This window comes from Cystoisospora suis (genome assembly GCF_002600585.1).
Source record: "Cystoisospora suis strain Wien I chromosome Unknown contig_3806, whole genome shotgun sequence".
Lineage (NCBI taxonomy): Eukaryota > Apicomplexa > Conoidasida > Eucoccidiorida > Sarcocystidae > Cystoisospora > Cystoisospora suis.
This window is the reverse complement of record NW_027156601.1, coordinates 434-27,946: the sequence shown is the minus strand read 5'-3', so window position 1 is coordinate 27,946 and position 27,513 is coordinate 434. Positions and strand designations below refer to the sequence as shown.

At 52.5% G+C, this 27,513-nt stretch overlaps 2 protein-coding genes across 2 annotated transcripts; one reads left to right on the top strand and one right to left on the bottom strand.

Annotated features, from left to right (window-relative positions):
* Nucleotides 1–388: 388 nt before the first annotated feature.
* CSUI_007272 (uncharacterized protein) lies at nt 389–19,211 on the bottom strand. Its single transcript, XM_068067420.1, has 9 exons — nt 9,947–19,211; nt 7,801–8,853; nt 6,673–6,745; nt 5,569–5,671; nt 4,851–5,009; nt 3,746–4,344; nt 2,635–2,751; nt 1,246–1,697; nt 389–481 (listed from the first exon to the last, which is right to left on the bottom strand). Exons 1-8 carry the CDS (start codon nt 18,568–18,570, stop codon nt 1,638–1,640), a joined length of 10,788 nt encoding a protein of 3,595 aa, XP_067920600.1. The 5' UTR covers nt 18,571–19,211; the 3' UTR covers nt 389–481; nt 1,246–1,637.
* Nucleotides 19,212–19,450: 239 nt separating this feature from the next.
* Nucleotides 19,451–26,659, top strand: CSUI_007271 (transcription factor s-ii central domain-containing protein). The gene has a single exon (XM_068067419.1). The coding sequence runs from the start codon at nt 20,419–20,421 to the stop codon at nt 24,922–24,924; it is 4,506 nt and encodes a 1,501-aa protein (XP_067920599.1). The 5' UTR covers nt 19,451–20,418; the 3' UTR covers nt 24,925–26,659.
* Nucleotides 26,660–27,513: the final 854 nt, after the last annotated feature.

Below are 27,513 nucleotides of genomic sequence, written 5' to 3'. Positions count from 1 at the left end.
CGACATTCACCCGATCCAAGTTCACGCTGGCAACAGGGAATCGGAATATGGCCCTACTGTATATTGGCCGCCCCTAGTCCGCACTGGAAGCGCAGAGATGCTGAGTCGTGCTGTTGTCTTTCAGTAAAGGAAGAACGCCATTCACGCGGAAGCCATCGCAAAGCGACTTAGTTTAACGGTTTACTTGTCATGAAACATCCGACCGTGAGATATTCACGCCGAGATCCACTGCCTTTGATTTTCAACACAACGCAGAGAGACCGCAGAACAAGCGTTAAGAGGCAGGGCTACTTCCCCCCCAGCTCCGGTGAGAGTCTCACACACACCGTGGCCGCAGCAGCTGCGGAGCATGCTCTCTGTTTGGAGTCCCTATCCAGAACACGTGAATCGCATGTAATAGAGACGGCAACGGCAATACCCGGAGAATTGTCCTGAGTTGTGAGCTTACTCAGTGCCATCAAGAAACTGCACCCCCGGCGTCCTGGAGAGTGACACGAGCCCAAACAATTGCGTGAAAAAGCACTCAATGAAATGCTTCAGTCCGACAAATACACCCCTGGGCGAGTCGGACGAGCAAGTGCTGGCTACATTCGGGCCGAAGAGGGCAAAAAAAGAACACAAGGCCTCCCCTCAGATATACTGACAGGCTTCGAGAGGAGTCCTGGTCTTGTTGTGCCTCTTAGCTGACTAACAAAACCTCAGAAAATCTACCCAGACTGCAGAGCGTGCGTGAAGGAGTTGTATGAAAGGGAGAAAGAAGTGAGACTATCAGTTCCTGTTGTCTCTTTTTGAAAACCTTCAAATCGACAAGTACGCCGTCGGACTAATCGTGTCCTGGTCTTTGTGTCATCGGTGCTGAGCCAAGATGTGTGTGGCGTCACCTATAGAAAGGTGGAACCCCCGCCGCCAACACTGATAAGATATTCGCATAACTGCTGCCACACGGGTACGCTTCCCGTACTTCGAGGAAGTAAAATACTGCCTACTGGAGTGGTAGCATCACTTGTAAAGCATTGCACGTAAGCGTCGCCCGGGGTACATAAACTCCAGTCTATGTACCCCTGGCCGAAAAAGAAGGCACACACACGGGCAAGCAACGTCGACAGAGTAGAAGAGAAACAAGAGGTAGGATGAATCCCAAAACAGTAAAGTGAAGTAAAGCGCAGTCAGTGGAATGAAGAAAGAACATGCAGACTGATGACTAAGCAAGGCCAACGATTGAAGAACCACCAAGAAGCCACTCACCGGCTAATCGATCAAGAAGAGATTTTAGGCCCCTTTCTCTGTCGTCTCGGCGAGACGAAAGCGAACAAGAATGCAAGGACGTCTCTGCTTGCAGAGTTGCTGCTGCGTGTTGGCTGAAAGAGTAGAAACACGTCCAGAAATCCAAAAATAGCCCGACGGAAACTACTACACGTTGGAGACGAGGCGACAAAAAAACTCTAGAAATCCGGTACGATCCACTTGCCGTCTCTCCGTCCTTGCAATAAGCAAGTCCAGCCCAGACACACACACGAGGCACGCGGCCCCGGCTCCCACCGCTGGTACGTCAAGAGATCTGTAAACAACGACCAGAACCTGGTCTCAGGTAAGAGACGCGAGGCCGAGAGACAAAGACGAGAGAAGTCGTGAGAGTCCTAATGTTGACCGGCGATCTGATGGAAAGCCCCCGTCACCAGATGCATTGCCTCCGCGGCCTACACACAGCAGAAGAACAAGAGAGAGAGAGACAATTCATCAAGTGATTGCTGTACCGATCACGTGCAGTGCAAATCATCGGGAGTCCTTTCAACAAGTAATATGGATGGACAGCCACGATCACTGAAGCAGGTAAACTAGCTGCCTGAACAAGAGGAGAGACGCGACCAAGGTTGAACGCCTGAATCACTCACGTGGATGACGGGTTGAAAAAACCTGAGAAGACTAAACCGTTCTTCTCATCCTCAGCAACCCGTTGGCATCTTTGTCGGGCGGCGAAACGCAGGTTGAGAATACCCTTCTTAACGCATGTGTGATGATGTTTCTATCGGGAGGGAAATCGCTCGCATGCTTTCCAATGTATCCGCCTCAAAGTACGCGTCTTACGACGATCTTGTACAGAGAATCCACGGGTCTAATGGTAACAATGCTCGTCTCGAACAGGACAAGCGAGGCATAGTATATACAGAGACTTGCACGAAATGTTTTTAACCTATAGAACCGGGGAAGAGCTTGGTTGCGCGAGTGACTCAAGACGCCACGTCGTTATAAGCAGCCAGACGTGGACTGGCTGCCCTTTCTGACAGATGTCAAATCTTTTTTGGCGCGAAGGGATGCTGCTGCTGCGCAGGACCACACGAACTAGACAATACGTCGCTTCTACCTAGGTCTGCCTCCGGATGTATCATTGTTTGCACATATACCACTACCACAGAACTTGTCAACACTGGGCGTGGGAGACCTGACAGGACCTCAAGAAAAGGCCAAAAGGTTCACAGTAGCTTAAAAAGACAGAACATGCAAGGAGGCAAAGGACCTCTTACGAATCATTATGATAAGAAACGCCCGACAGACAGACGGGCACACAGACGGAGACATTGACCGCACACACACACATGGAAGAAGACTGTGTCGAGTGTTAAGCCAGCTGCTTACACGGGGATGAGGATTTTTATCAGGATGCACCAGAAGCGCGAGTTGCCTGAAGGCTGCACGGGCTTGAGTGCGGATAGCAGCAGATCCCGAGCGGGTTGTCGTCGAAGGAGGAGCCATCTACACCAAGAAGAAAGACGGAAAGAAGGGAGTTTTTTGTGTATGTAGCATGCAGAATCATGAGTAACTAAGAACGAAAGCACGCCTCCTGTCCGTGCAGAAGATACTCACCACACTGGCCCCCCACGACGGGGACTGCGGAGGCGGTATTCTCCCAATCATCCCCACCCTTTACCTGTATGCTTTGAACAGTAGTGAGGGGAACGAACTTGGTGAGTTACCGCTCTTTTCGGAATGTCCGTATAGATCAAACTGTTCTCTCTAAGTCGGTTGTACCATATCAACGTGCATGATGGAAAATGACATCATAGTCTTGGGAGGTATGTAGCTCATTCATCTCCCTTGTGAACGCATAACGCCAGGCATTATGACCGTGGCATAAAACCCTGTATCTATACTCATATACACATATATATGATTGGTACGTCGCTACATTTCCGCTGCGTCTCAGCATACTGTAGAACTGCTGCATGCACTAGCACGAACACCTATCCGGATGCATGGTACCCGTCTGCCCTCCCCGTACACCAAAAAGACCAGGAAAAAGGAAGCAGCGTACAGTTTCGCCTAGCTGAAAAACTCCACGAGATAAGAGGGCTGTATTCGGCCTACTACAGAAGAAGCCTATCACGCTGATTTCCCAGGAAAGCCTATTGTCGCTCTCCCTTCTGTCCAGCCAGCATCGGACCCCGTTTGCCTTTGCACCACGAGGGACATCGAATGGTTGGAGACGGTTCAGAGTTAGTGGAAGGTTTACAGTAGGTGGGCGTTAATCTCCTCGCCCCTTCCCTGGGCTGGATAGTACATTTTTGTCATGGAGGAGGGTGACTCTATAGAACGATATACACAGATAGATACAGTGCTAGATACGCATGCATAGTTATACATATATGGACACAGCTGCTCCCTACACAGCAGTGTTCCCTTGTTGTCAGTGGTGCAGGAAGGACTGCCTGAGCTAGGCAGGCCAACTGACGCGTTTCGCCCTTCGTACCTGTAAGATTGCCCAGACAGATTTTTGCTTGCATGCCAAGACTCTTCTCACCGCTAACGCCTGCGCTTCAGTCAAGACCTTCCCTCCTATCTCACTGCCTATCTTTGTCGCCTCTCTTGCACCACCAGGCAATGCTGAAGAGCGTTTAGGTGCTCCAGAGTTATGAGCACAAGCATCTTTCTTCTCTCCCTTTTTATCTCCTTTACTGTTTTGACTCTCGTTCATGCCTGAGGCATTCGGATGGTGCTGTGTATTTCTCTCAAAATTTCCTCCGCTGGGATTCCTTGAGTCATGCCTTCCATTCGGTTCTCGGGCAGCTCCCTCTCGAGGGCCTACTCCCCTCCAAACTTTACTTTGGCTGCTAGCCATCCAAGCCCCTTCACGAGTAGAGCTCGCCATGGCCGCTGCTGCCTGCGCCGCTGCGGCTGCTGTAGCTGCAGCAGCAGAGCTGGCAGCTGTAGGTGGAGGCGCGTAGGTGGAAGCAGGAGGGTAGAATACCGGCATATTGGTAGTGCTTGAAAAAAAATCAGCATTTGGACCGCCTTGCTGCTGGGCTTGAAACATGCGTACGTCTTCTTGAGCTTGATGACGAAGCCACTCTATCAAAGAGGTTAAACGCAATATAAACCACGCAAAGATCTTCGGGGTATTCCTGTTCTGGTGACTAGAATAGAAAAAGAAAAGACGTCTCCGTCAATTCCCTCATTCACTCCGTTCAGGGTACTCTCTTCCTATTACACCCTAGTACGACTGCGTTCACCAGGCGTCTTAGGAGGTGTGTTGCTCGGGAGCCGTCACTTCCGACTCGGCGAGCGACATACTGCCCCTCGCTCACCGTGCTAGTGAATTAGACAGGCTTGTCAATGTAGATAACGACTGTGTATTCGGAGGTGTATAAATCAAGATACTGCATAACAAACTGATGTTTGAACGACGCCGTCACTTCACCGTGCTCTCTCCGCAAACGGGACAGACCAGTGACGCCTCCCCGCAGCATCATCACCCCTTATGTGCCCCCAAGCAACGCACACACACCTCCAGTGATCACTCGCTCTCGAAATGTAGAAGACGCATATATGTGATTCATTGCATCCATCCTTCGTACCTTCAACTGTCTTGTCCAGCCCGGGAGGGCCGTTTCCGTTAGCTGATACTCCTGAGTCCTGATCCGATCGCAACGGCGTATTGACGGGACGCGCAGCACTCGCACCAGTACCACGTCGACCCGCCATACACGGAGGTCCCGGTCGACGTGCCCCGCCTCCTGCAGGGAGGAAGCACAATCTGAGATTGAGTGTGATTTACCAGTGTATCAGATGTTTCATCGACCTACTATCGAATGACCACGTCTCCCTTTTCACATCCTTACACATCCACACGCAGACAAGCTATGACCCTCTACATAGGAGGTGAAGAATGGATGTAATCTTCTGCAATACGAACATCTACATGCGAAGGTGCGGACAGAGATCTCTCAGCAAAGCCATTCTAGGTTGCCTAGTCCTTTCGCCAGTCGGCTTGACAGGAGATGTATACATGCCGAAATCACGTTTGACACGTCACGCTCATCTCGAGAAAACACTTGCCGCTGGAGCCTAACTAATACAAACGACACACGGTCAATCCGGTGCACGGACTTCTTATGTGACTGTACCAATCAGGAAAGACGGCGTTGTGCAGCGGCATGAGAACAGTCGAAAGACGGACGATGTCCTTATCAGTTTGCGCTCTGGAAGCTCCTAAATCACTTAGAGGGGATATCCGAGAGGAGGCGTGCATACAAGGAAACGGAAGAAGAAAAAAACTTCCATTGTCTAGCTTACCAGCATCACCTCCCGATGGAGGGATGGAACCACGGGTCGCAGCTAACTGTTTTCGAGCCTCCTGGATAAGCTGCTGCTGGCGTTCTCGAGACTGCTGTTCAACCTACGACCGAAAGACACATCAGAGAAAGAAGATAGTAATAGCCACACGGCACTCACATCATCTCCCCAAGACCGACCCCGAAGAGAGAGGGAGTCTTATCACCCACCCACGCACACTACTGCCATATCATGGATGTTGACAGAGAAAACTGTCAACATGGCGGCACCACCACCACCACAAAATTGTCTCTTCTCTTCGTCATCGATTGTTTCATGCTCGACCGGAAGATCTACAGAAAAGATAATAGGACAGAATAAGAGATTCTCGCACCCAAGGCTCAACCAGACCTCCATCCCTACTATGCGTACACCTGACTCAATCTCCAGAGAAGAGCAGCGCGTACTCACCGGCATCTATCCGAGTTGTCGGCGTCTATCCATCTGTCTACCATTAATCTGTCTACCTATTCATATCATTCACTTATTAAACATATACATACGTATTCATATTGGAACCATCATGATACTATTGTACATTATACGCAGAACAAGATGGACACTCTGGCGTGGGCGTATGGCGGGCAACACTTCAGAGCCGATACTTCATACTTTATTCCAAGTGATGCTTTGATTTCTCGTTACTCTCTCCCCCACTTCTTTCTTCATCACTTCAGTCTTCACCCTCGCATCAAGAGTTCTTTTCCAGCTGTAGACCGCTGACCCTAAAATAGAGAAGGAACAAGAAGTTATGGCAGACAGACAGAATTGTACGAATCTACCTCGAGAAAAGACAGGAGAAGAATGCACCGCAGCATATCATCAATCAGTGAACTGCAGTTGTAACAGGAGGAGCACAAGGAGAAGGTACCTTCGGTCATTAGTATCCCCGCACTTCCGAGCTTTTTGTTTCTTCGGCTCTTTTCATTCCATATGATATGATGGACAAGAATTTCAGAGACGAAAAGCCGCGCATACACATGAGAACAAGAATCATGACTAAGAGGAGAAACAGAAGGAATCTTGAGAGCGCTGTTTTATTCGTTCCTTAACTAAGTGACTCACCTGTTTATCGTGGCGTATCGCACTCCTCTTCGCCGCACAACTCAAGAGTGCTGCGGCACTACAGTATGGACACCTGCGTACAGAAGAGACAGGAGATTCGGAGGAATAAGAGGACGCAAGACTTCAAAGAGAACCACCAGCTTCTTCTTTGCTGAGATACTATCGACACGAGAAGAAGGAGCAAAGGACGAACGAAGAGAAGGGATGTTTTCAAGAGAAGAGCAACAAAGAAGAAGATAAAGGAGTTCTGAAGACGAGAAAGACGACAGGAAGAAGGAAGAAACGAATGTATACACAACACGAGATACTATATGTATAACTGGATAGGCGAAACAGGAAAGACTGTTCGAAAGCTCATATGAAAAGAGGTACAGTCTGAATAGAAGAAGCTCTGCTCTAAGAACCTGAAGAAAGAAGATAGGCAAGTAAAAGAAAGAGACTCCGATGGATCATGGTAATGAAAAGATACTACTGATGAGAAAAAAGGACGAGGGGACTGACTGATTAAGTGATCGAGTGTGCACACGTACCTAGTGATGAAATAAAGAGGTGGAAAGAAGTGCTTCAAGGCACTACAGTGCTAGCGAGCAAAGACAACACCGCTGAGACTATCCACAAGGGGAAATGTCATCTTCCTTCTATTCGAACAGCCTCGCATCCGTCTACCTTCTCTTCTTCTCAAGCACCACAGCACATCTCTTCTTGGAGTATATACAGAATCATACCCACGTGATCTCGGCGCCTATGAGCCTCCCCAACCTCTTCTCAGTTTTACAGCAGACCATTACAACCACGCGTCTTTTCGGCGTACACTGTTGTACAGGTTTAGCTATCGATCTATCTATTCACAATGTAGAGGGGGTGATGTCTCCAAGGCAAGAAACCGGGGTTCGCTCATCAAGGAGGGAGAACCTGAGACGTGTTCACTGTCAGGGTCCTTCCCGACAACAAAAACCCCCACGCAGCAGGCTTCAACCGGGAAGTTTGCTCGTTGCATCTGATAAAGCCCATCCACCTTTCGAAAAAAAAAACAAGACGACACGTCCGAGGTTCTCTCTCAGACAGACGCTGAAGAGACCAAGAAACCCAAACCATCAGATAACGGAAGAGAAGCCGAAAGGATATTACCATTTGCCTGCTTCGAGTTCTTCATAACTTCTTTCAAAGGTATGACCCTCGAGGCAACGAAGAGTCGCATGCCATCCTGCAGCAAGTTCTCCTGCCGGAATCTGAGTTCCTTTACGAGGAGACGCGAAAGTCATCGGGCTATTGTTCGGACAGACCCCTGATTCTTTTCCTTCTTTTCTCTGAGCTCGGCGAGCTTCCGCCGTCCCAGTAATAGGCGAGCCTAGATCTGTCTGGGATCCCTTCGGATCCGCATTAGTAGGCTTTTTGAGGTTCTCTGTGTCAGACTGAGCTGCTGTAACAGATGCGAATGATTCATCACTCCCTGCTTCGAGTAGCTGCTGTTTTCCCCTGAGTCCGCAAGGTAACGTACGTGCTCCTCCTTCCCTCTGTGCTGTCTTAACCGAACTGTCCGTCGTACACCTGAGCCTTGATCCGGGAGCGGGTTCAAATCTCCGTATGGACTCTCGTGCATCACTACTAGAACCTCCTTTCGTATCTTCACTTGCAGGTCTTCCTGTTAGACCAGACCACGATCTATTGTCACCTCCCCTGTTGATAAGGGGAAGACTCGCACGGCAGCCCAGTTGGACCCCAGCGGCGGACATCATAAAACCTCTTTCGCCTTTGTTTAGATCCACTAAATGTTCTTGATCGACCTGTTTGTGGGAGAACTTCCACTGAACGTGAAGCAATGAACCCCGACGGTGGAGAACACCTGCACGGAAAGCCGTCGGGACTTCGGCTCCACACTCCAGCTGCTGTCGGACAGAGGATGAAGTCGCGCTGCAAGGCGCGTGGACAAAATAGGAACCAGAAGACTGAGAGACACTGCTGACAGCTATACCGTTATGGGACTCGACAGAAGGTGACCGAGACGAAGAGCCGGAGTTCTCACTAGGAGGAGAAGACAGTGGGTCTCCTCCCCCCCTCCGGTCACATGGAGTAGCGGGATCTGGCGAAGTGACTTTGCCAGAGAAGAAGCGGGGGAGCGCGGAAGAAGCGGCTAGAGGTTTCAAGAGACCATCGGCGCCTTGGTGAAGAAAACAGAATTGCCTGTTGTACGATGAGAAAAAAGAAAGGGAACAAGACCATACACCGACACAAACACATATACGGCTCCATGGGTGGGCGTTGTTTTGAGTGGCTGACTGGTTATATTCGCATGTGGCTGTTCTGCTGTATGTCTCTACTGATGGAGACCTATGGGGCAAAGTCAGGGAGCAGGAGAGTGAACGATAACTGCGGGCTATCGGGAGGCTGTGTAATACTAGGGAAATCAGCTTCAAAACAAAGGGTAAGCGGGGCATGATCCACTACCACCAGGAAATGCTTTCATCAAGGAAGAATCATTGTCGGGGCCCGTGTCACCGGCTACTCGGAAGGCATTTCTGATAGGAGTGTGTATATATACAGACACCGAAAAGAGCACGTATAATGGTGATATATCTGTATATACGTGTCCGTGTTGTTCAGCTGGCAAAAAGAAAACTTCTTCCTTATGGTACATGACCGCAGTTGTCTTGTTTCGAGTACAGCGGGAGTGGAAAACGAGCCGCTTAGACGTATAGAACGTACAGAGACAAGCAGATTGTGTGTCTCGGCCATCACTGCGGAGAAACGACAACAATTGCACCTGTCATACCCTTCGCACGGGGCCCCCGATGACGCCGAAGAGATTATACTGTCAAGCAGAGACAAGGTGTTTCTTTCTTCTTTTGCCTCTAGTGCCCCGGCATGCATGTCTACTAGTCTATTATGCCTTTTATCTTCTTTTTCTCTTCTTTCTTTTCACTGAGCAATGTGCTCCATACACAAAGCCAAAACCTCTATTTTCCGTTCCCAGGAGAAAGATAATAGCCTTCAACAAGGTTCCTCGATTGCAAAGCGTCACGAGAAGAATGGAGTCAGGGCTCCTACCACTAGCTGAGCTTCTGCTAGAGAACACAAAAATCGACATAGGCCTCTTCTCCATAGAGACTTCGATCCCTTCCTCCTGCCCTTCACCCTTTCTCGATCCAACACCGAAGCTCCACGGATGCTTTCCAGCCGGAATAAAGTAAGAAGGAAAGCCATCCGGCGAGTGAAAAAGCAAACCCTACGAGCGAGTCCATGTCAGTGGTGTAGTGGTTGTGAAGCAGGCACTCACCTGAATAACGAGAGAATCTTAAGACAGAACGGGCACTTCGCCAATCCCGCTGATCCTTCCCCACTGTCTCCCCCCTGCTGCACTTTCTCACTATGGATCATCTTCCCGTCTTTCTTCATGTTCTCCTGCGCCCCTAACACCCTGATGCGCTGTCCACCCAAGAGACTTCCCTCGCCTCCTTTCTTCTTGATGACACCGTGCAAAGGACACACGAACACCTCTGGCTGTCGCTTTCCCCCTGCCACTGTCGATGTACTACCTAGAGGATCTCGATGATGGCTCCCTTTCGGGGGACCGCCTGGTTGAGCCCCGTCATTCGCTCCTCTTCTTCTGTTGTTTTCCTCTGGCTGTTCTCCCAGTCCGCCTTTCAAGGAAGGACTGCTGCCCACTTTAGAAGAAACAGGTGTCCCTTGCTTGTCAGTAGTGGCCCTCACCGGCTTCGAGATTTTTTGGGATAGATGGGGTGTCTTGGTATCTGATCGATTTCTTGCAAGGGGAGACGTTTTCTTTATGGACTCGTCGACTGTATCATCGCGTTTGCTCAATCCTGGACTCTTCGTCTTACCCCGCGCAAGGTCTTCCTTCTCCTTCTCTTGTTGCCTTTTCCGCCCTTCGCTACTCGATGGAGTTCCTTGGCTGCTGTTTGGAGAGCGAGGACCTCTATGTAGCGGTGGAGGCATGATGGGGGTCGAGGATGCTTTGGTTGAGGAAGTGACGCCGCAGAGTTGAGATTCAGAGGCTGCTGGGGGATCAGAAGACATTTTGGAAGAACATGGTCTTGTATGGGAAGAAGAGGAACCAACAGAGGCGACGAGATCTTCTATTCTCTCCGGACATCTTGGCTGTCTCCCCGGCGGCTTCGAGCAGCTCAGCTTAGGTGAGCGAAGACACTTTCCTATGCAGCTGGATGTAGAACTGGATGGCCTGCTACCAGACTTGGCAAGAGCTGGAGAAGGAGATGAGGAGGAAGGGCTGGGGTGGGGGCCCGACGTAACAGTCGAACTCCCCTCTCCGGGTTCCGCCAATGGAGATGTACACTTGATGAAAACAACCTCATCGTCGTCGTCTGAGTCTGCACTTGGTGCTGCTGCTCTTGCTGTTGTCTGTGCTGACATCTGGGTGGACGAAGAAAGTCGAGGTGACGATCTTTTCTTCTGAGTCACGGCCGACTTGTTTGCCGAGTGTCCAAGAGATTCGCCTGTCGATCCTCCTTGAGCTCTCGAAGGTCCAGGTGAAACACGTTGTCTTTCCCCCCTTTCATCTGTAGAAGTTAGGAGGTCCTCTCCTGTTCCTCCTTCTCCTTTCTTGTTAGTGCCGTTTGCAGTTGCTTGTTTGACAGGAATTCGTTCTAAGGAAGAGCAGCACCTCTTCGCCTCTTCCTCTTCTCCCTCTTTTGTCTGTTGTGGTGCCAGACGACCGGTGTTCTCGGGAGTTTTTTCATGCTTTCGCGGTTCCAAGACTTTGGTATCTCTCCCCTCATCATTGTCACTTTCTCTCGAACTCGCCTTCTTCTTCGTGTCTGGAGAACACTTCGCATCCTGACGTCTTTCCTTTCTGTGGCCACTTTCTCCGGTCGACTCGACTGTATTCTTCGGCGGCAGGACTGCATTGCGCTTTCCCGAAACACTATTATCGGCGGCAGCGTTATCCTTTCTACCGCCCTCACTGCGGTGGCTCTTCTTCTGTCTTTTACCCTCTTCATCAGAGAGGACGTCGGTTCTTCCTGTTATGTCTCGCTTCCCTTCTCTTCGCTGCTCGTGCAATGGAGAGAGCCTGCTCTGATCTTCATTGTTCCCCTCACACGACAGGGAGTCCGCGGCTTGAACAGCAACACGGTGACTTTCTCCGTTGCTATTGGTGCTGCTGCTATTTAACTTCCCCGTCTTTTCTGGTTCATCTCCACTTTCCTTTGCTTCGACGGCTGTACCTTTCTCTTTACTGACAGGAGGGAGCTTAAGGTCATCTGTGCCAGATATCTTATTCGTCGGGATGGCTGCTCTTCCATCACTGCCTGTTGTCTCAAGCAATGCTTCCGGTTCCTGAGAGGCGGCTATGTGGTCTTCCTCTTCTCTCTTTGGTGTACTTCCGGGTCCATTTGTTCTTCCCTCGATTCCCGTCTTTCTCTCCACTTCTTTAGTCCTCTTGCACGTCGGTGAGACTCCGGAGGTGCCTTTTGAATCATCGACATTTTCCCGTCTCTTCAAAGAATCAAAAACCTCAAATTCCTTCTCCTCCATTCGAGCTTCGTCGTCGCATCTGCCGCCATTACCCTCGTGCTGTTCACGTTCTGGTCTCTTTTGCTCTGTCTTTTTCCTCTCGTCAGTTTTCTCCGTGACGGCAGAGGGGGCCGAGCCACTCCTCAGTCGCTTCGCCACCTTGTCTCCCAGACATTGTTGATGTATGCTTTCATCGCGGGGTGGATGGTCCACATCGAGAGTTCTTTCTCCTCCCTTGCGACTCACCTCGCTCGGCACTTCACGTCTACTCCCTACGAGCCCTTCTCCGTTCCTTGCATGCGCCGGCCCAACTCCAGTGTCGTCATCTGTGTGCCTGTGACCCGAGAGTTTCTTTGGAGACGTCGGCGGAGCGTTGGTTACATGACCCTCCCCCTCCACTTCTTCCATCATGTCGCGCCGACAGGCACCCACTCCTAGTACTGAAGTGTCTTTACATGAATCTTCCTTATTCCTTTCGATGCTGACACCCGTTTTTTCGTTGAGGTCTTGGCGAAGCTCCAAATTCTCCTTCAGCCCCTTTTGTGGTCTGTTGGACGTGTCTTTGTCTTTCTCTCTGTCTACTAGTGCTTTTTCTCCGCTCGAGTCCACACCTTTCTCTACGGTGTTTTCTGCGTTAACGCCCCCCCCCCAAGATCCCTGTGACTCTTTCTCCTCCCCTCCGTGTTTCGTTTTCTTCTTCTCCCCGTCCACGTCACCCTGATGACATGGGGCACTGCTGCTGCTGCTCTTCCTCTTCCGCATTTTTCCATGCTCGTCCTGTTCTTCCCTTCCACAGTAGGCCCCTTGACTTTTTCCAAGAAAACGGCTGTGATCTATAGCACTCGTATCGCTGCTCTCTTGTCCGCACCATGATGATTCGGAGTCTTTCGTAGATTTCTCTCCACTGTTGTGCTGTCTGGCTTGCCTTTTTGTCTCTCTCTCACTCTCTATCTCGTGGCACTTCATCCCGTTGTCATCTTCTTCAATAAAGCCCCTTTTCCTTCCATCGCATTTCCCTGTAGATGATACTGCGTCTCGAAGCGGAAGTTCGTCAGTCTTCTCAGGAGGCCTAGCGGACAGAGGAATATCTTCCTCTGTCGTCTTCCGCCCAGCTCCACTCTCTTTCTCCCCCCTTGTCATCTCTGCACTATCCCCTGGTTCATCACCCATAACGTTACTGCGTGACTCCGCTTCCGTGTCTCGGTTGTTGGACACATTCTGCGTGGCCGCCGCTTTCCTCTGGCAGTCTCTATTTGCACCTTCGGAAACGCTCCTAGCAGCACCCTCATCCTTTCTTCCTTCCATACTCCCTGCGCCTCTCTTTCCTGCGCAGCAGCCGTCCCCTCCTCCCACATGACTTCCCTTCTCTGTTCTGTCTTCGCCAGTGTTGCTCTTCGCCTCTTCGATTTTCTTGTTCTTCCTAGGGGGGGATGTGCTGACTGAACTACTATCCCTCTGCGCCAGAGATCTCGCGTTCTCCTTCTCTCCATCCAAAGAAAGAGATTTGGGCTCAGGTGTCTCTATGGATGAAACTTGAGAGCCGGCAGATACCTCGCTGGGTGACCGATCTGCCGACCGGGGCACAGCGGTGTGGCCTGCGTTGCTCTTGGACGAGGTATGAGCACTCTCTCCTTTTTTGCCTGGAGGGGGGTGGGAAGGTGAAGACACTGCGCGTGAGACAGTGGGATCCGGAGCTGCTGGAGAAGCTGTTCCAACGAGATGAGCAGAAGAGTTAGTCGGCTGACAAGTGACCGATCGAGTTGCGCTTCGCTTCGGATGCGGAGACTGTGAAATAGGTTCGCCCGCAGGTGCCCTGGATGAGGAAGATGAATTGCGACGTGCAGAAGAAGATGAAGGGCGAGAAGAAAAGAAGAACTTGGTGAAGTCTATATCTGGTCTCCGAGATGCTCTTTGTCGTATCCGTGATGCGACACAGTCATCACCCCCGTGTTCGCCTCGCTTTTTCTCTTCTGTGCAACGCTTTCGATTGCCTTCTTTTTCCACTGACGTCGTCGCTTTGCGTTTCGCCTTCTCCCTCTCCGTGTCTTTTCTTCCTGACTGGCTTTCCGTTTTGTCTCTATCGTCTTCTTCTCCCTTGTGATCTCGTCCCGTCATCCCATCCTCCTCTATGACCTTTTCTTTTTCCTCGTCCTTCTTCTGTTCAAGTCTGTCGCTCACATTCGTCTCTAACTCCTTGATCGCCTGCCCTGACGACTTCTGATCTAACACCTCCACCCTTGAGGCTTCGGCCCCCGTTTCCCCTTCTTGTCTCTTCTTCTGTTCCTCTGCCTCGCTTCTCTTGCCATCACCTTCCTTCTCAGAGTCCCGAGAAATCTCGCGTACTTCTTCGTGTTCTGTTCTGCTTTCCTTTGCAAGCTCCTTCATTCGCTCATCTTTCCTCCTCTCCTTCTCCTCCTCGTGTCCCTTATCACGCTGTCCCTTCTCCTCTGACCCTTTTTTCTCCTCCGCTGATTTCTCGTGCTCTGCCGCCGCCATCTGAGCCTCCCCAGCATGGCCAACTCCCCCCTCGTCGTTCTTTCTTTCCCCGGCTTTCCTTCTCCCTTTTTTCTCCGATGTCTTACTCGTCTTCCCCTCCGAGTTCTCGCAACGTCCTGTCACTCCATTCTTCTGTTCAGCTACGTTCCCGTGGTTGCCGACCCTCTCGTCGGGAGGCGCCTCTTCTCTTATTGCCACGTAGCTGGATTGAGCCCTACTCTCTTTGCCGTCCTTGTTCTCAACGGTGTTGCTTTTCCTTCCTGGAGAGGTCACTCTTTCTCTGTCATTCTCCTTTTTCAGTTCAGTATTGCCCCCCCCACCTCTTCCTGATTGCGCAGGTTCGATTCCTTTTTGCCCCTCAGTGGCGTCACTAGCAGGGTTCTCCGTCACGCCTTCCTGCACCGGAGCACTTCCATCTGCTTGTCCAGTCGTCTTCTCCTCTGCATCTAGGGTAGCTTCCACCTCCCTCTTCACTCCAGACGTTCTGCTTTCCTCTGCATTTCCTTTCCCCTCACTGTTCTGTTTTCTCTGCCCTCCGTCACCGAGAGAAGGGGTATGCGAGCGCCTTCCTCCTTCTTGTGCCCGATCTCTTCTCACCCGTCGCTCCTCATGTCTCTCTTCGCTTCTTCCGGACCTGCTGTTCTCCAAAAAGCAAGATCCTTTTTTCGTCTCCAGTAGATCAGGGCACGTACCTTCCTTCCTTGCTTCATGACATGATACGTGCCTGGGTGAAGACCCCGTCTCTTCCGCCGGTACGCGGGAAGTATCCTTTTCGCTCACCGTGGACCAGGCTGAACTGGAACCATGGGTCGCTTCGTCGCTTGCCGTGCCTTCTGCAATCTGACTTTCCTTTTTCTCTTCGTCTGTTTGACTGTGTTTTGCCTCTTCCTGCCTTTTATCTTCAGCTTCTTCCTTCCTGCAAACACTGCTGTTGCAACTTCCCTTCTTTTTCCTTGTGGGGCTATGCTCGTCATCTACAACGACCTCCACGTCTCTGAGGCCTTCCCCATCTTGACCGCATCCATTGAAGACTGGTGTCCCGCTGTCATCATGGGTCGCCTCTGCTTTGAGTGACATTGCGCTCGAAGGGTCTTCTGGGGCGTCGGTCTGGAGAGAACCCGTCGGCTTGAGCTCAGCTGTCGAAGATGAGTTGAGAACCCGCAATGAACTTTTCGTGGAATCCCTATCTTTCGGGAGCGGTAGATTCGCGCCGCTCTCAACCAGGCTTCCTGACAAAGAGTGCTTTTCTGTGCTGTAGGGATCCGCCACGTCAGCCGTGCTCTCAGGTTTACGCCAGCAATCCTGATGTTCCGCCCCACCCCTCACGGGCAAACTCTCCGGGTCGGCGGCAAGAGGCTCTCCGACAGGGGGAGAGACGGAGGGGAGAGAGACAGAGATTGGTCGTTTCACAGCGTCAACTGAAGTACGTTCTTCTTCACACTTGCTAGGATCTCTTTCAACATGCGGCCGGTCATCAGAGCCGTGCTGCGGACTGCCGTCCATCTCTGCCGTGTTGTCCGGCTGTCGGATTTCTAGAGGAAAACGACCTGCTTTGGGAAGAAGACGAGGGGATAACGATCGCTGTCTGAGCTCGGTGTCTGGTCGTGGTGGTGTCAACTTACCTCTACACCCCGAGGGTACAGGCGGCTTCGGGCACCTGTGAAAGCCTCGTACGGGACCTCTCTGCCAGGGACGATGTCGCGACGAAGAAGACGAGTGACGGCCTCGGCCTTTCCGTCCTCGGACTCTGTAGTACCTGTCGTTTCCTGAAAAACTCCTTGGTCCTCCGAAGGAAGCTCTGGCTTTTGGCCGAGGTGCGGCCCCTCGGGCAGGGCGAGATCCGATGAATGTAAGGAAGCAATCCGCGTCCTCTTCCCCTGATGACTGCGGTTCGCTAGGACTGCAAGGACCCGGATTTTCTTTGTCCTTTCCATCGGTAATGTCAGGTGGGTCAGTTGCAAGCGGTTTGGGAGACCCTGCTGCCCGATCTAGCTCAAGACCGAGCACGTCCGCTTCAGCGCACTTTCTCAAGGTGGAATGTGCTGAAACTTCTTGCTGAGCACGCTCCGAGGCTGGGGTGGGACTGCTCCTCAGCGTCTCTTCTCCTGCCTTCTTTCTCTCCCTGTCCTCTTGCCTTGCTCTCCTCCGACCGGATGCCCGCCGTCTCTTTTTCTTATTCACCGCTGCAGAGGAGTGACCAAGGAGTTCCTCCAGCAGGGCATTACACTCTCGATCCGAAGATTCACAAAGGTCAACAACGCAGCTTTCAAGACTTTCCCTCAGGGGATTCGAAATGTCTCCGTCTTTTGAAGATCCTCCAATGACAGACGATTCTGGAGGGCGACGGGGAGCCGCAGTACTACCTGTGGTCCCGCTGCTACCACTCGTAGTCGTCTGACTGAGTAGATCAGGACTGCCGTCCTCAATTGGTGGCATCGACTCGGTCAGATGACCCAAGGCACCTAGCGACGAAAAGACAGAGGAAGAAGAAGTAGGGCAGCTGTCACAAGAAAGCAAGGGAGTGGGTGACGAAGGGCGACGTATTTTTGAAAGTCGGTTCCCAGAAGGACAATCTGGCTTGGCTGAAAGATGTAAGACGGGTGTCTCAGCCGTCTTCTCGCCGGATGGGTAGGAGTCGAGGCCGACAGTGTCGCTAGCCGAGGCCGTCACACACGCATTGTTACCCCCTCCGATCGCTGATGAAGGTGCACATGGAGGTGCCGCACTCGTGCCGCAGATAGGAACGCCAATAGCAGCCGAAGCTTCAGATGCAGGGACAGGACAGGGAAGAGGATTAGTCACAGTAGAGGACCCTTGCTGCGAGTCCAAACAGGGGGCTGAAAACAAAGGCCTCACGGACGACGTATTTGCCGCACGGAGAGCTGTGACGGGGGCAGAAGGCGGCACATCTGTCCCAGAAGGTGCGGATAAACTAAGGCAAGCTGGCCTGGATGGGAGGGGGGCCATGGGCCGTAAACTATGACGAGCTGACAGGCGTGATGCTGTCGCATGCACGTGGAGAGGCGGACTTATGAGTATATGCGCCTGTGGAGGCTGTGGCCCCACGGCGTCAGGTTCAGGCATATGACGCAGTCGAGGGGAATGAGGACTTGGACGCTGAGGGTCGCGCACCAGAGCTCGCCCTGATACGACGTCAAACGAAGAAGGAACATACGCAGTGACAGGAATGTCCCGAGACCAGCTTGTCGAACTACAAACTGTCGCACTTGTTAGGGGAGACACCCAGACAGGGGGAGGAGCAGCCCCAGCAGGAATACGGGAGGCGTCTCCGTAAGCAGAATTGTCACACGTTACTTGACGAGAGGGGACGCGAGGACAAAAGGAGTATGCCCCCATCCGCGAGCATCCCGGCGTCACGCCCCTTGTCCGCACTCGGTCCGAATCTTGTGACTCTCTTTGCTTCGTGGCAACGTCGCAGACGCGCGTTGCTCCAGAGGAAGCTATCACTTGTGCAACAGCCTGCTGTCGCGCGGACGGAGGGGCAAGAGGCAGGGAAGATGGGTGGGTGAGGGCGATGTCGCCACTGCTTTTTCCAACTGACTTTACCTGAACTCTAATCTGGGAAGCGCGGCATCCAGATTGTGACATCGGTGCCGGACCCGGGTACCGGGTAGGCTCCAAGCGAGCATCATTTTCATTCTCGACAGAGCTACTGTCGACAGGGCTGAATCCGTTGACACCCCGAACCGAAGCAGGTCTGGTCGCTAGTTCAGCCTGGAGAGCTTTAAGCTGCTCCATCTGCTGCTGTAGCTGTATCTGCTGCGCTTGCATCTGCTGCATTAATTGCTGGAGCAGAAGCTGCTGCTTGCGCACGGAGGGGCACCCGGGAGCTTCCGCCGTCTGTGCGGCTTCAGCTTGGCCGAGCTCAGCGGGCCCCACCAGGTCTGCCATCTCAATTATACTACTGGGGTGTCGAGGAAACGAACCTCATGAGGAACACGATGTCTTTCCGTCTCACAAACCGCTCTGTTCTAGAATCAGAGGAGATGCGGTGCGGCACTTGGACGGCATCCTGACTTAACTGTAAACGCGGAACGGCGCTTGATGACCAAACTGAGAGTCCCTGCGGGTGTGAAGAAGCACAAAGCGCGTGAAGCCATCTCTATCGCGGCCGAGGCCTCGGGCTGGCAAGAGGCACCCGGTAACGAAAGCCACCCAGAGATGCGGAACAGGTCTCAGCTGAGGCCGCTCCCGGGTCACCCGCCTTCACAGGGAATTTTTCCTAAGAGAGACCACGGCAACTTGGTCTAAGCCAAAAAAAGCACGGCTTAACTGGAAGACTACGAGTTGCCAGGGGGACACTGATAAGTCAAAGTAACGGCAGGATTTGATTATCATCTGCGGAGGCACCAGAGAGAAAATTCACTGCCTTCCAGACAGTAGCGTGGCTGGTGAGCGGCGGAGTCATGCAAACAATGCGTTGGGAGACGGGGGAGACTGGAAGCTGATGTTGCTTTTCTCATCTGGAAACTGTCCGGGTGCACACTGGTGGCCGACAGCAACTCACACCAGCAAACAAGCCTACACAGTCCCGCGCATCCCTATGTACCTCTGCGGTATCAAAGTCGCGGCAAGGTTTCTTGAGTTGCCTTTCTCGCGTTGGCTCAACACTGGGCTGGGCGGTCCAGTATGGACTCATCACAGCGGTAACTGGGCATGCAGCGCGACTGCCTGGCAGGGGGAGTCCGCTGTCGTGGGCTGCTCTTAGTTGGTCTACGCGGGGTAAATGGATGCAACCCTCCCCCGCTCGTGCCGCCGCAAGTTTTGACTGTGCATTGTACTCCTTCTCTCGCTGAAAAATTCTGACGAATCGAAGTTTGGCCCAGGCGGCGAGGCCATTCACAACGTCTGACTATGCGGCTGTTCGCGGAAGATGTCCTCTAGGGACATGCGCTGATCGGCGTGAGTGTAGCATCAGTACGCCGCTTCGAAGAGAGGGAGCGCTGAAAATTGTCGAACTGACACAATTTTTCATCCAGCTTTGCTCCTGAATACATGCAAGTAGCGGTGTGAATCTTCGTTTCACGAGGTTCCGCGTGTTCCTCGCCGCCGCGTTGGCGAACCGTCTGCCGACTACCTTAGAGACGCGCCTCTTAGAGAATGGCGCGTGGATGGACAGATTTGATTTAAAGCCAGCTGTTGTTTACCCGCATGCGCAAGTCCTGAAAGGCCACCGCTTTACGTTGCAGTCTGCACTCCGTTGTTGGGGATCTCGCGTTTGAGACGTGCCCTTTTCTTGAGTGATTAGTTCATCTCAGTTACAACGTTTGCCGTATCATCCAAGAATGGTATTGTACTGAATCGAGGTCCAAGGGGGTCGAGCTGCAGTCCTGTCCTTCTCGAAACTTGCGTGTGTAGCCTTCGACTCAGTCGTGCATAGTGCTGTTTTCGTGAGTAGGGCTGTATAGTGTTGCCGGAACGGCCAAGCGGTGCTGCAGTCCGTACATCACGGCCTCTCCGTAGTACTGGCTGTCATGTGCTTCCGTACTTAGTCATCCTACATTGGTTTAATGCCGGTACCGGGTCATACCGCACTGGGATGCTCCCCACTGATGCCCCTCCGACGGGTGCGTAGGAGGGAAGGCCCCATAGGGTCGTCGTTAGGCCACCTGTGCGACATACGGTGCGGGGCGCACACCCACGAGCACGAGGGGCCTTGCTTCGCCTGAACTTGCTCTCTCTTTCTTTAGTTTCACGGGAGTGCAATTTACTGTGGGAGTTTCGTGATAGTGGAGTAACATGGCAGCCCCCGTGCCGTCCTCATCCACGAACTCGTATCACGTGGCCGTTGGGTTAGGCGGCTCGCCGCCCCCCGTGGGTATGCCTGTTTACGTTACACCGGGAATGTTTGAACCCCAGTGCCTGGAGGCGGCTCCAGCCCCGGCTCAGCCCCTCCATGCCGGGCCTCCGTTGTTAGGCATTCCTTCAGGTATGCCAAACCCCGCTCTTCCGTTCTCGTCAAATCCTCATGCTGCTCCACATCCAACACCACCGGCGGCGCTAGCATGTCTTCAGGCACCTGTCCAGCAGAAAATTTTGACAGCACACTTAGATATACCAGGTGTCCCAGGTGGACTGTCGCCCGCCTCTCTTGTACCTCAAGCGGAGGTCCCGATACAAGTCGAAGATCTTGATACCAGTCCGGCTGCTCCTCCAGAATCTCCTTCCTCACCACCCTCTCCACATGAGTTGATGGATCAACCTGAGGGCTCCGTAGACATGCCCGTTTGCCTGTTCCAGCTTGCGGGCGAGCGTTTTTATCTCCGGGATTGGGTACGTTTGAAGAGTTCCGGAGAACACGACTGGATAGCTCAGATCGTCGCTTACATCCCCGGATCGAATCCTGATAATCATCAGGTTGTCGACGCCGATGACGATACGGTTGATGGCGGGAGAATTCTGTGTCGCTGGGGTTGGGATCCACGTGATCTACGTCGAGAGGCGTGTCCTGCATTACCTTTACAGTCTTATAGTCGCTTTGAGGTTATTCCCGCTATCAACTTCTGCGATGAAAACCCGATACAAAGTATTAAGGCAAAAGTACGTGTGGAACGCTTCGATCGTTGGCGGGTCCGCACATCATACCCACCCCTGGTACGCTGTCCTGATGATGAAGACGAAGCAGAGAAATCCGAAATTTCTTCCTTTTCAGGCGTCCCTATGCCATCGGTGATGTTCTATAGACATTGCCATGAGATTGATACGGGTTTTCATCCTTCCCTTGTTGCTGATGTTGTGCGTTTCAAGAGGATGGTCAGCAGTCATCCTTCTGGAGCTTCTTCCAATACAGGAGCAACTCCTCCTAGTCCTACTCTAACAGGCTCATCAGGCGGTCCGGAGAATCCTGGTTTATCTCCGCCTCCCCCACCGAACAGCTCAAGTACTTCTTCAGATTCTTTATCACCTGAAGATTCCACCCCCCCAGGTGTCTCACGACAACGCTCTGGAATATCTGAGGACATTCCAAGATATCGGAGATACCCTTCTGCACGTAATCCTGATGTCCGGCATTTCTTTTGCTGTCACTGCCAGGGCACCTTTGCTCCTCCTGATGATGTCCCACCGCCTCCATTTCCGGAGAGTGAACTCGAGCTTTCTTCTTCAAGCCCTCCTACTACTACTTCTCAGCCGGGATGTCTCTCTCTCATCGCGTCATTTCATCCTGCCTTGTCTATCTCATCAACAGCCCGATCCTCGGGGAATATAACTAAAACGGAAGCTGGAGCGAGTGAGAAAGGGTCTAGCAGCCGGGGCCCTCCTGGGAGTCATCCGGAGCTTCAACCTTTATGTGTTGATGCTCTAGAGAATTCATCGAGCGACGAACCGGTTGTCGTTCTCCACCCCGTTCAATTTCCTTTCGTTTGGAAGCGATTTCCCTGTGAAGTTGACTTTGTTGTCCTGTGTTGGAAATGCAAAAGCAAGCGGAAAAGACGGGCCGAGAAGAAACGAGAACAGTCGGGAGAAGTATCTGGACAAACAAACAGACTATCCAGCGGTGGGGTTGTTGCTCGGAGACGTCGTAGAGGGGAAGACGAAGAAGAGGAGGAAGAGCATGCGCGACATAGTCGTTCGGATCGAGGACAGAAGAGCGACAAAGATCACCATGCAGTAGTAAAAGTGCCGGACAGTCATGCGGGGGGTGGGAAGAAATCGTCTACGGAGATCGCAAGAAGATCCGGGTCTTCAGGAGGAGGAGGGGACCTCAGCGACGATGCTGACGGAAGAGCAGTAGAGAGGAAGAAGAAGCGAGAGAAACATAGCAGACGTGATTCAGAAAGCGATGACGGAGGAGGGGATGGCCAAGGAAAGTCAAGTGAGAGTGAGGAGAGGGATACAGAAGCCGGCACAAACCGAGATCGTAAGAGGTCAAAACATGGAGATCACGGTGCGGAGGTAGAAGGATGGAGTCGGAGGCGACGGAAGGCTGCAAGTGGTGTAGCTAGAGCAGCGCAGGCAGCAATGGCAGATGATTCTAGTGACTATGAGACAGAGGGGAAAAACGAATCAGATGGTGACTTCGTTGTGTCCGATGGTGAAGTTCATGAGGTTATAGAAGCTGATGGAGAGAAGGAAAGCGACATTCGAGAAGGCACCAAAGTAGCATCATCCACTAGCGGAGGAGGTCGGGGAGGAGAGGCAGAATACAGGAAGGGTAGTCAACCAGGGAAACGGGCTATGGCACCTAACTCAGGGAAAGACGCTGAAGCTCTAGGTAAGAAATCAAAGAAAGAGAAGGGTTCTCCGACAGCCGCTACTGCGGCTTTGCCGCCACATGGACAAAGGCCGAGAAGCGACTCCGGGGGACTCTCAACTGTTGCTCGTAGTACACCACCACCAGCAGCTGGCGGGGGAATCCTGCTGTCGTCGAAGAGAACCAATTCGGGGTCAGGGGCATCCGTCAGCAGTTCACGACCAGGGGGCTTTACAGACTGGCAAAGTGGCGGCCAGACGCGCATTGAACGTCTGGCGGAAGCCTTCCGTCTGGGGTTGAAGGAGTTTGAAGAATCAGCGAAAGAGCGAACACCGACAGGCGTGAAGTCGGCTGCCTCGCCCTCCTCGGGGGGGTCGGGTAGTGTAAAGGCGGAACACGTCACAGGTAACGGGAGTCATATCAGGTCTACCGAGCCTGGTGGTTCTGTTGTGAACCACAATGGAGATACCAGCTCTACTTCGACTACCGCAGCATCTGCTAGTCCGTATGCTGGCCTGCGTTTCTCCGACGCCGAGGCGTGTGCGAAGGCTGTAAACGCCGCTTTCATGGCTCAGCACAAGGGACTAGACTCGAGGCGCCAAAAGCAGAGATTCTTCGAACTTCTCTCCAATCTGAAACGGGACAATAACCAGGAACTGAGAAGGAAAGTCCTGACTGGGTCTATCTCCGTGAATCGTCTGGTGAAGATGGAATCAGCTGAGCTCGCGCCATCTTTCGTGAGAAAGGAAAGAGAAGAAGAACGCGAGAGGCATTTTCGACAGGCCATTCTTTTGCATGAAGCGCCTGCCGCTGCTCTAGCGAGACTTCGAAAGACACACAAGGGGATCGAACCTGTGATTGAGGATCCTGATTTGCTTCAAGCCTGTCCCCCTCTTCGTGGAGCAGCACCGCCTATCGTGGATCTGGCCCAGAAACGGCGAACCTCGCGAAGACCGCGGGAGAAAGTCCGACTCTGCGAAAACAGCACAGAGAGCAGCAGCAGCAGCTCAACCAGTTCGAGCGATGACGATGGTTCAGATGAAGGTAGTGAAGGAAAAGGATCGAAGAGAAACAGCGGTGGCAGTAGCAATAGTAGTGACAGTGAGTCTAGTAGTACTAGTAGTAGCAGTCAGAGTAGTAGCAGTGATGAGAGCGAGGTAGATCGGCGTAGGACCCGTGTAAAGAAAGAGAGAGGGAAGGGCAAAGCGAGCGGAGCAAACGCCGGTAGTCAAATTGAAAAGGAAAACAACATGGCTTCCGCGGCGGACAGTAAGGGAGGAAGTACGTCGTCTTCTGAGATTCAAGAGCAGCTCGCATCGCTGAAGCGATTCTTCTCGAAAACCACGACAGGAAATGCAGGAGACTCTTCTGCAGAAGGAAGCCCTACCGTAGGGCGCGGAGGTGTTGCAGGCGGGTCGATAGATGGTGTAGTTCCAGGCGTGAAGAGCGAAGATGGAGAAGACAAGCGCGGAAGCACGGCAACGGGTGGGACCGAAAGGAAGGATAGTCTATCTGCGGAGACAGAGGGGGGCAGCAGATATCGGAAGGAAAAGCGCGTAGCTTTCGCTGCAAATGTGCGAGCGGGAGATGGCTCGGGTCGTAAGATTGTGAAGAGCAAGAAGAGGCGATCTCTTGCTTTTCAGGTGTTCGAGATGGAACTGCAGAGACTACCGGAGCTTCTACCGAAACGCGTGATGCCTGATGCGATGTTAGAGAAAGGAGGCGGGAAGAAACACGGCGGCAAGCTTGGCAGCGAGGGGGTCGGAGAGAAAAGCGATAACAGAAGACCTTCCAGCAATAACTTGACAGCGCCTTTAGATTGCTCGGCCTTCACTCCGGAAGCGTGCAGAGACAGGGTGATGAGACTTCTCGAACGTGTAGCGGCGCAGGGGGCATCACCCGGAGCTAATGAAGCAGGGGAAGAGATGACTTCATCAGGGAAACACCAGGGCTTACTCGACTATAAAGCAGTGGCCAATTCGATGACTAGATATCTTCATCTTGCGTTTGACCGAGTTACTGGGGAGGAGCATCGAAAGCAAGGTGAAAGATGACGAGAACGGAAGAAAACAGGTGCCCAACTGCGGGGCAAGCAGCACGCTGGCGAACACTAGGAATGACGGGGAGAAGGAAAGCTAAGAAATGTAGACAGAACTGCTCCCGGGTGTTTCTGCAGTGCCGGGAAGCTTTATACTGATTGTGAACAGGGTTGGCGGCCACTAAGCAGCACTCGAGAAGCCGCCAAGTTGATGCTTAAGGACAGGATTTGCGTCTGGTTTTCTTTGCTGGTTTTGCATGTTGCCGGGTGGGAGGAGCCCAGCCGAAGAAAAAGTAAGAGTGAGACCTAGGGCTGCAGGTTTCACCAGAAGACCTCACCCGTGTTGACGAAGCTCTCGCTTTTATCGGGCAGTGATGAAATAGATATGTCCCTGTGCTCCGGTTCAGCACGAACCTTTGTTCAAAACAGCGAGGTGGTTGCAACTGTGAGTAACTGCGCGTTTACTCCTACTTGGAGCCGCAGTCGCAGGAAGTGGGAACGGCGGAGATAGGTATCCTTGATCAGTGCCCTCCTTGGGTCTCGATGTAATTGTTTAAGTGCGATGGCGACCTGTGGGCCGGTTTGTTGTTCTAGTTGATCCGCCCTCTCAGATACCTAAGGGCTTTCAGCTTGACGTCTTGTCCTGCTGCGGAGACGATGTCCCCAATCGAGTCACGAATAGCAGACAGCCTTTGGGGCGAGAGAATAATCTGATCTGCAGGCACTGCTTCTTGTTCAGCTAGGCCTCAGGTTTCTTAGGGAGCGCTCAGGTGCCAGTAGTGTTTCCAGTGTAGCTGAGAAACACTGCGGTCGTTTTTGTCGTCAAGCTGCGTTTGCACTCTAGGCTCGTACAGCGTGGCTGGGGAGCCCGCGAACTAAAGGACGGAGACCTTAGGGAGTTAAGTCTAGGCAGCTGAGTGGCTTCGCCGTTTCGCGTCGCTTTGTGTTGTGACGTCAGCTTCGATGCCCGAGTGGGCCACTTGGAGTCAACAGTACAGTACAGGAGACATTCAACGGGAATACCTGTTCCGGGTGGGACTGCCCGATAGAAAAGTCGAGTTGGAAATTGGTGTGAGACAGAGTCTTCGCCTGAGAAAAGGTGTGTATCGAAGTGGGGCTGAGAGCATAAAGGGAGAGCTGTCAAGTATTGTAGCCACTGGTGCTGAATTGGTCACAAGATGGAAATCTTCGCGCGAGAGTCGGTCGTGGGGGCGGGAGTGAACGTGCGTATTTGCTAGCTTGCGAATGGAAGAATGATGTGTACATACTCTGTGACGTGACAACATCAGAAATCGACTGGGCACCTCCGTCTCGGTGCGGATCAACTTTTGGTTCGCACCGAACAGCATCAGCTCTACGCTGTCAGTCTTACACTTTTCACCTTTTGTAGGAATGCCCTTTCAAGACGTCAGCTACCGTGATCTCGCCGGGCTGACCGTGGCCGTAGTGTTCGAGAGTTGATGCCATGCCGTCGCGATCAAGTCCCGTGCTCTTTCCGTGGTTGGATCCGAACAGCATGAGAGAACAACGGTGGTCTACCCGTAGGTTTGTAGTGCCTGTTCCGCCGGGTTGCCACGCACCAGAGCACGCGCGGGCACTTCAGGGCCGGCTCAGTAAACGCCTGGTTGATTCTCTTGCATGTCGCCCTCGCCTTCCGTTGGCAAATAACGCACGAGGCTTTGCTATTTTCTGACTAGTCCGTTCGCCTTATCGTTGTTTATCTCGGGCCTCTTAATATAAGACTACGTGTTCTTTTTTCGGAGCAGCTGTCCCGGAAGTCAGTCCTCGACTTCTAGTTCGTATCGCGGGCGACGAACTCCGGGACACAGCTTAAGCTGATTAATCCGGTAGGTGTAGGATTTGCCCCACAACAGTTATAGCTCTCTCTGACCAGTACCAGACGAAGCCTTTCTGTTCGGCGACAGGTGATAGTAATACTTGTGTGCAACCCTTGCTCCGAGACGGTCGTGTCAGCATAAACCTGGTGGCTGTATCTTGGTGTAGGCGCTGGGAGTGGACGCATGGGTTCATTTGGGTTGGACCAGCCGCACGACTATCCTTGGCCCTGTTCCCGGGAGGCAGAGTACGGTGGAAAGGCGGGCTCTTTCACCCGCGCCTGGTGTGCGTCCGCAACGCCTCATGGTGGTATTCTTACAGTGTATGTAAGATCTGCCCGAGGTACCATCACCTATCCTGAGCTCTGACAGCGTTCCTACCATCCAGAGATAGTCATGGTGGTGCCACAAGCACGTCTCTTCCGTCTAGTTACAGTACGCCACGGAGTTTCGCCATTGAGCCGGCTGTCTTGGATAAGATACATGCCCGCTTTCTGGGTCCTGGAAACGCGACAAGGTGTCATCACGACTGACGCGGCGAGGTCAAGCTCTTGTCCGCTGGCTGGGTACCCGCGACTACAACATATTGTCGGCCTTTCAAACGAGTTCAGTATTGAAGCCTAACTCTGTCCAGGTAGTAGCTCAGGCACGGTTGCGTCGGGCGGCTCTGATTGGGCAAGAGGCTGACAGGTGCTATTGTGGTGACCGGACGGTTCGCTCCTTTTTGTGAAGAGCATGTTGCTGGAAACCGAGGACGTAGAGAGAAGCTT

Coding starts and splice junctions, on each gene's coding strand:
- CSUI_007272 (XM_068067420.1), bottom strand. CDS start 18,570: ATGGCAGACCTGGTGGGGCCCGCTGAGCTCGGCCAAGCTGAAGCCGCA. Junction 5,672..6,672: donor CGATACGCCACGATAAACAG/GTGAGTCACTTA, acceptor TTTCGGTCGTAG/GTTGAACAGCAGTCTCGAGA. Junction 1,698..2,634: donor ATAAAAATCCTCATCCCCGT/GTAAGCAGCTGG, acceptor TGCTGTGTGTAG/GCCGCGGAGGCAATGCATCT.
- CSUI_007271 (XM_068067419.1), top strand. CDS start 20,419: ATGGCAGCCCCCGTGCCGTCCTCATCCACGAACTCGTATCACGTGGCC.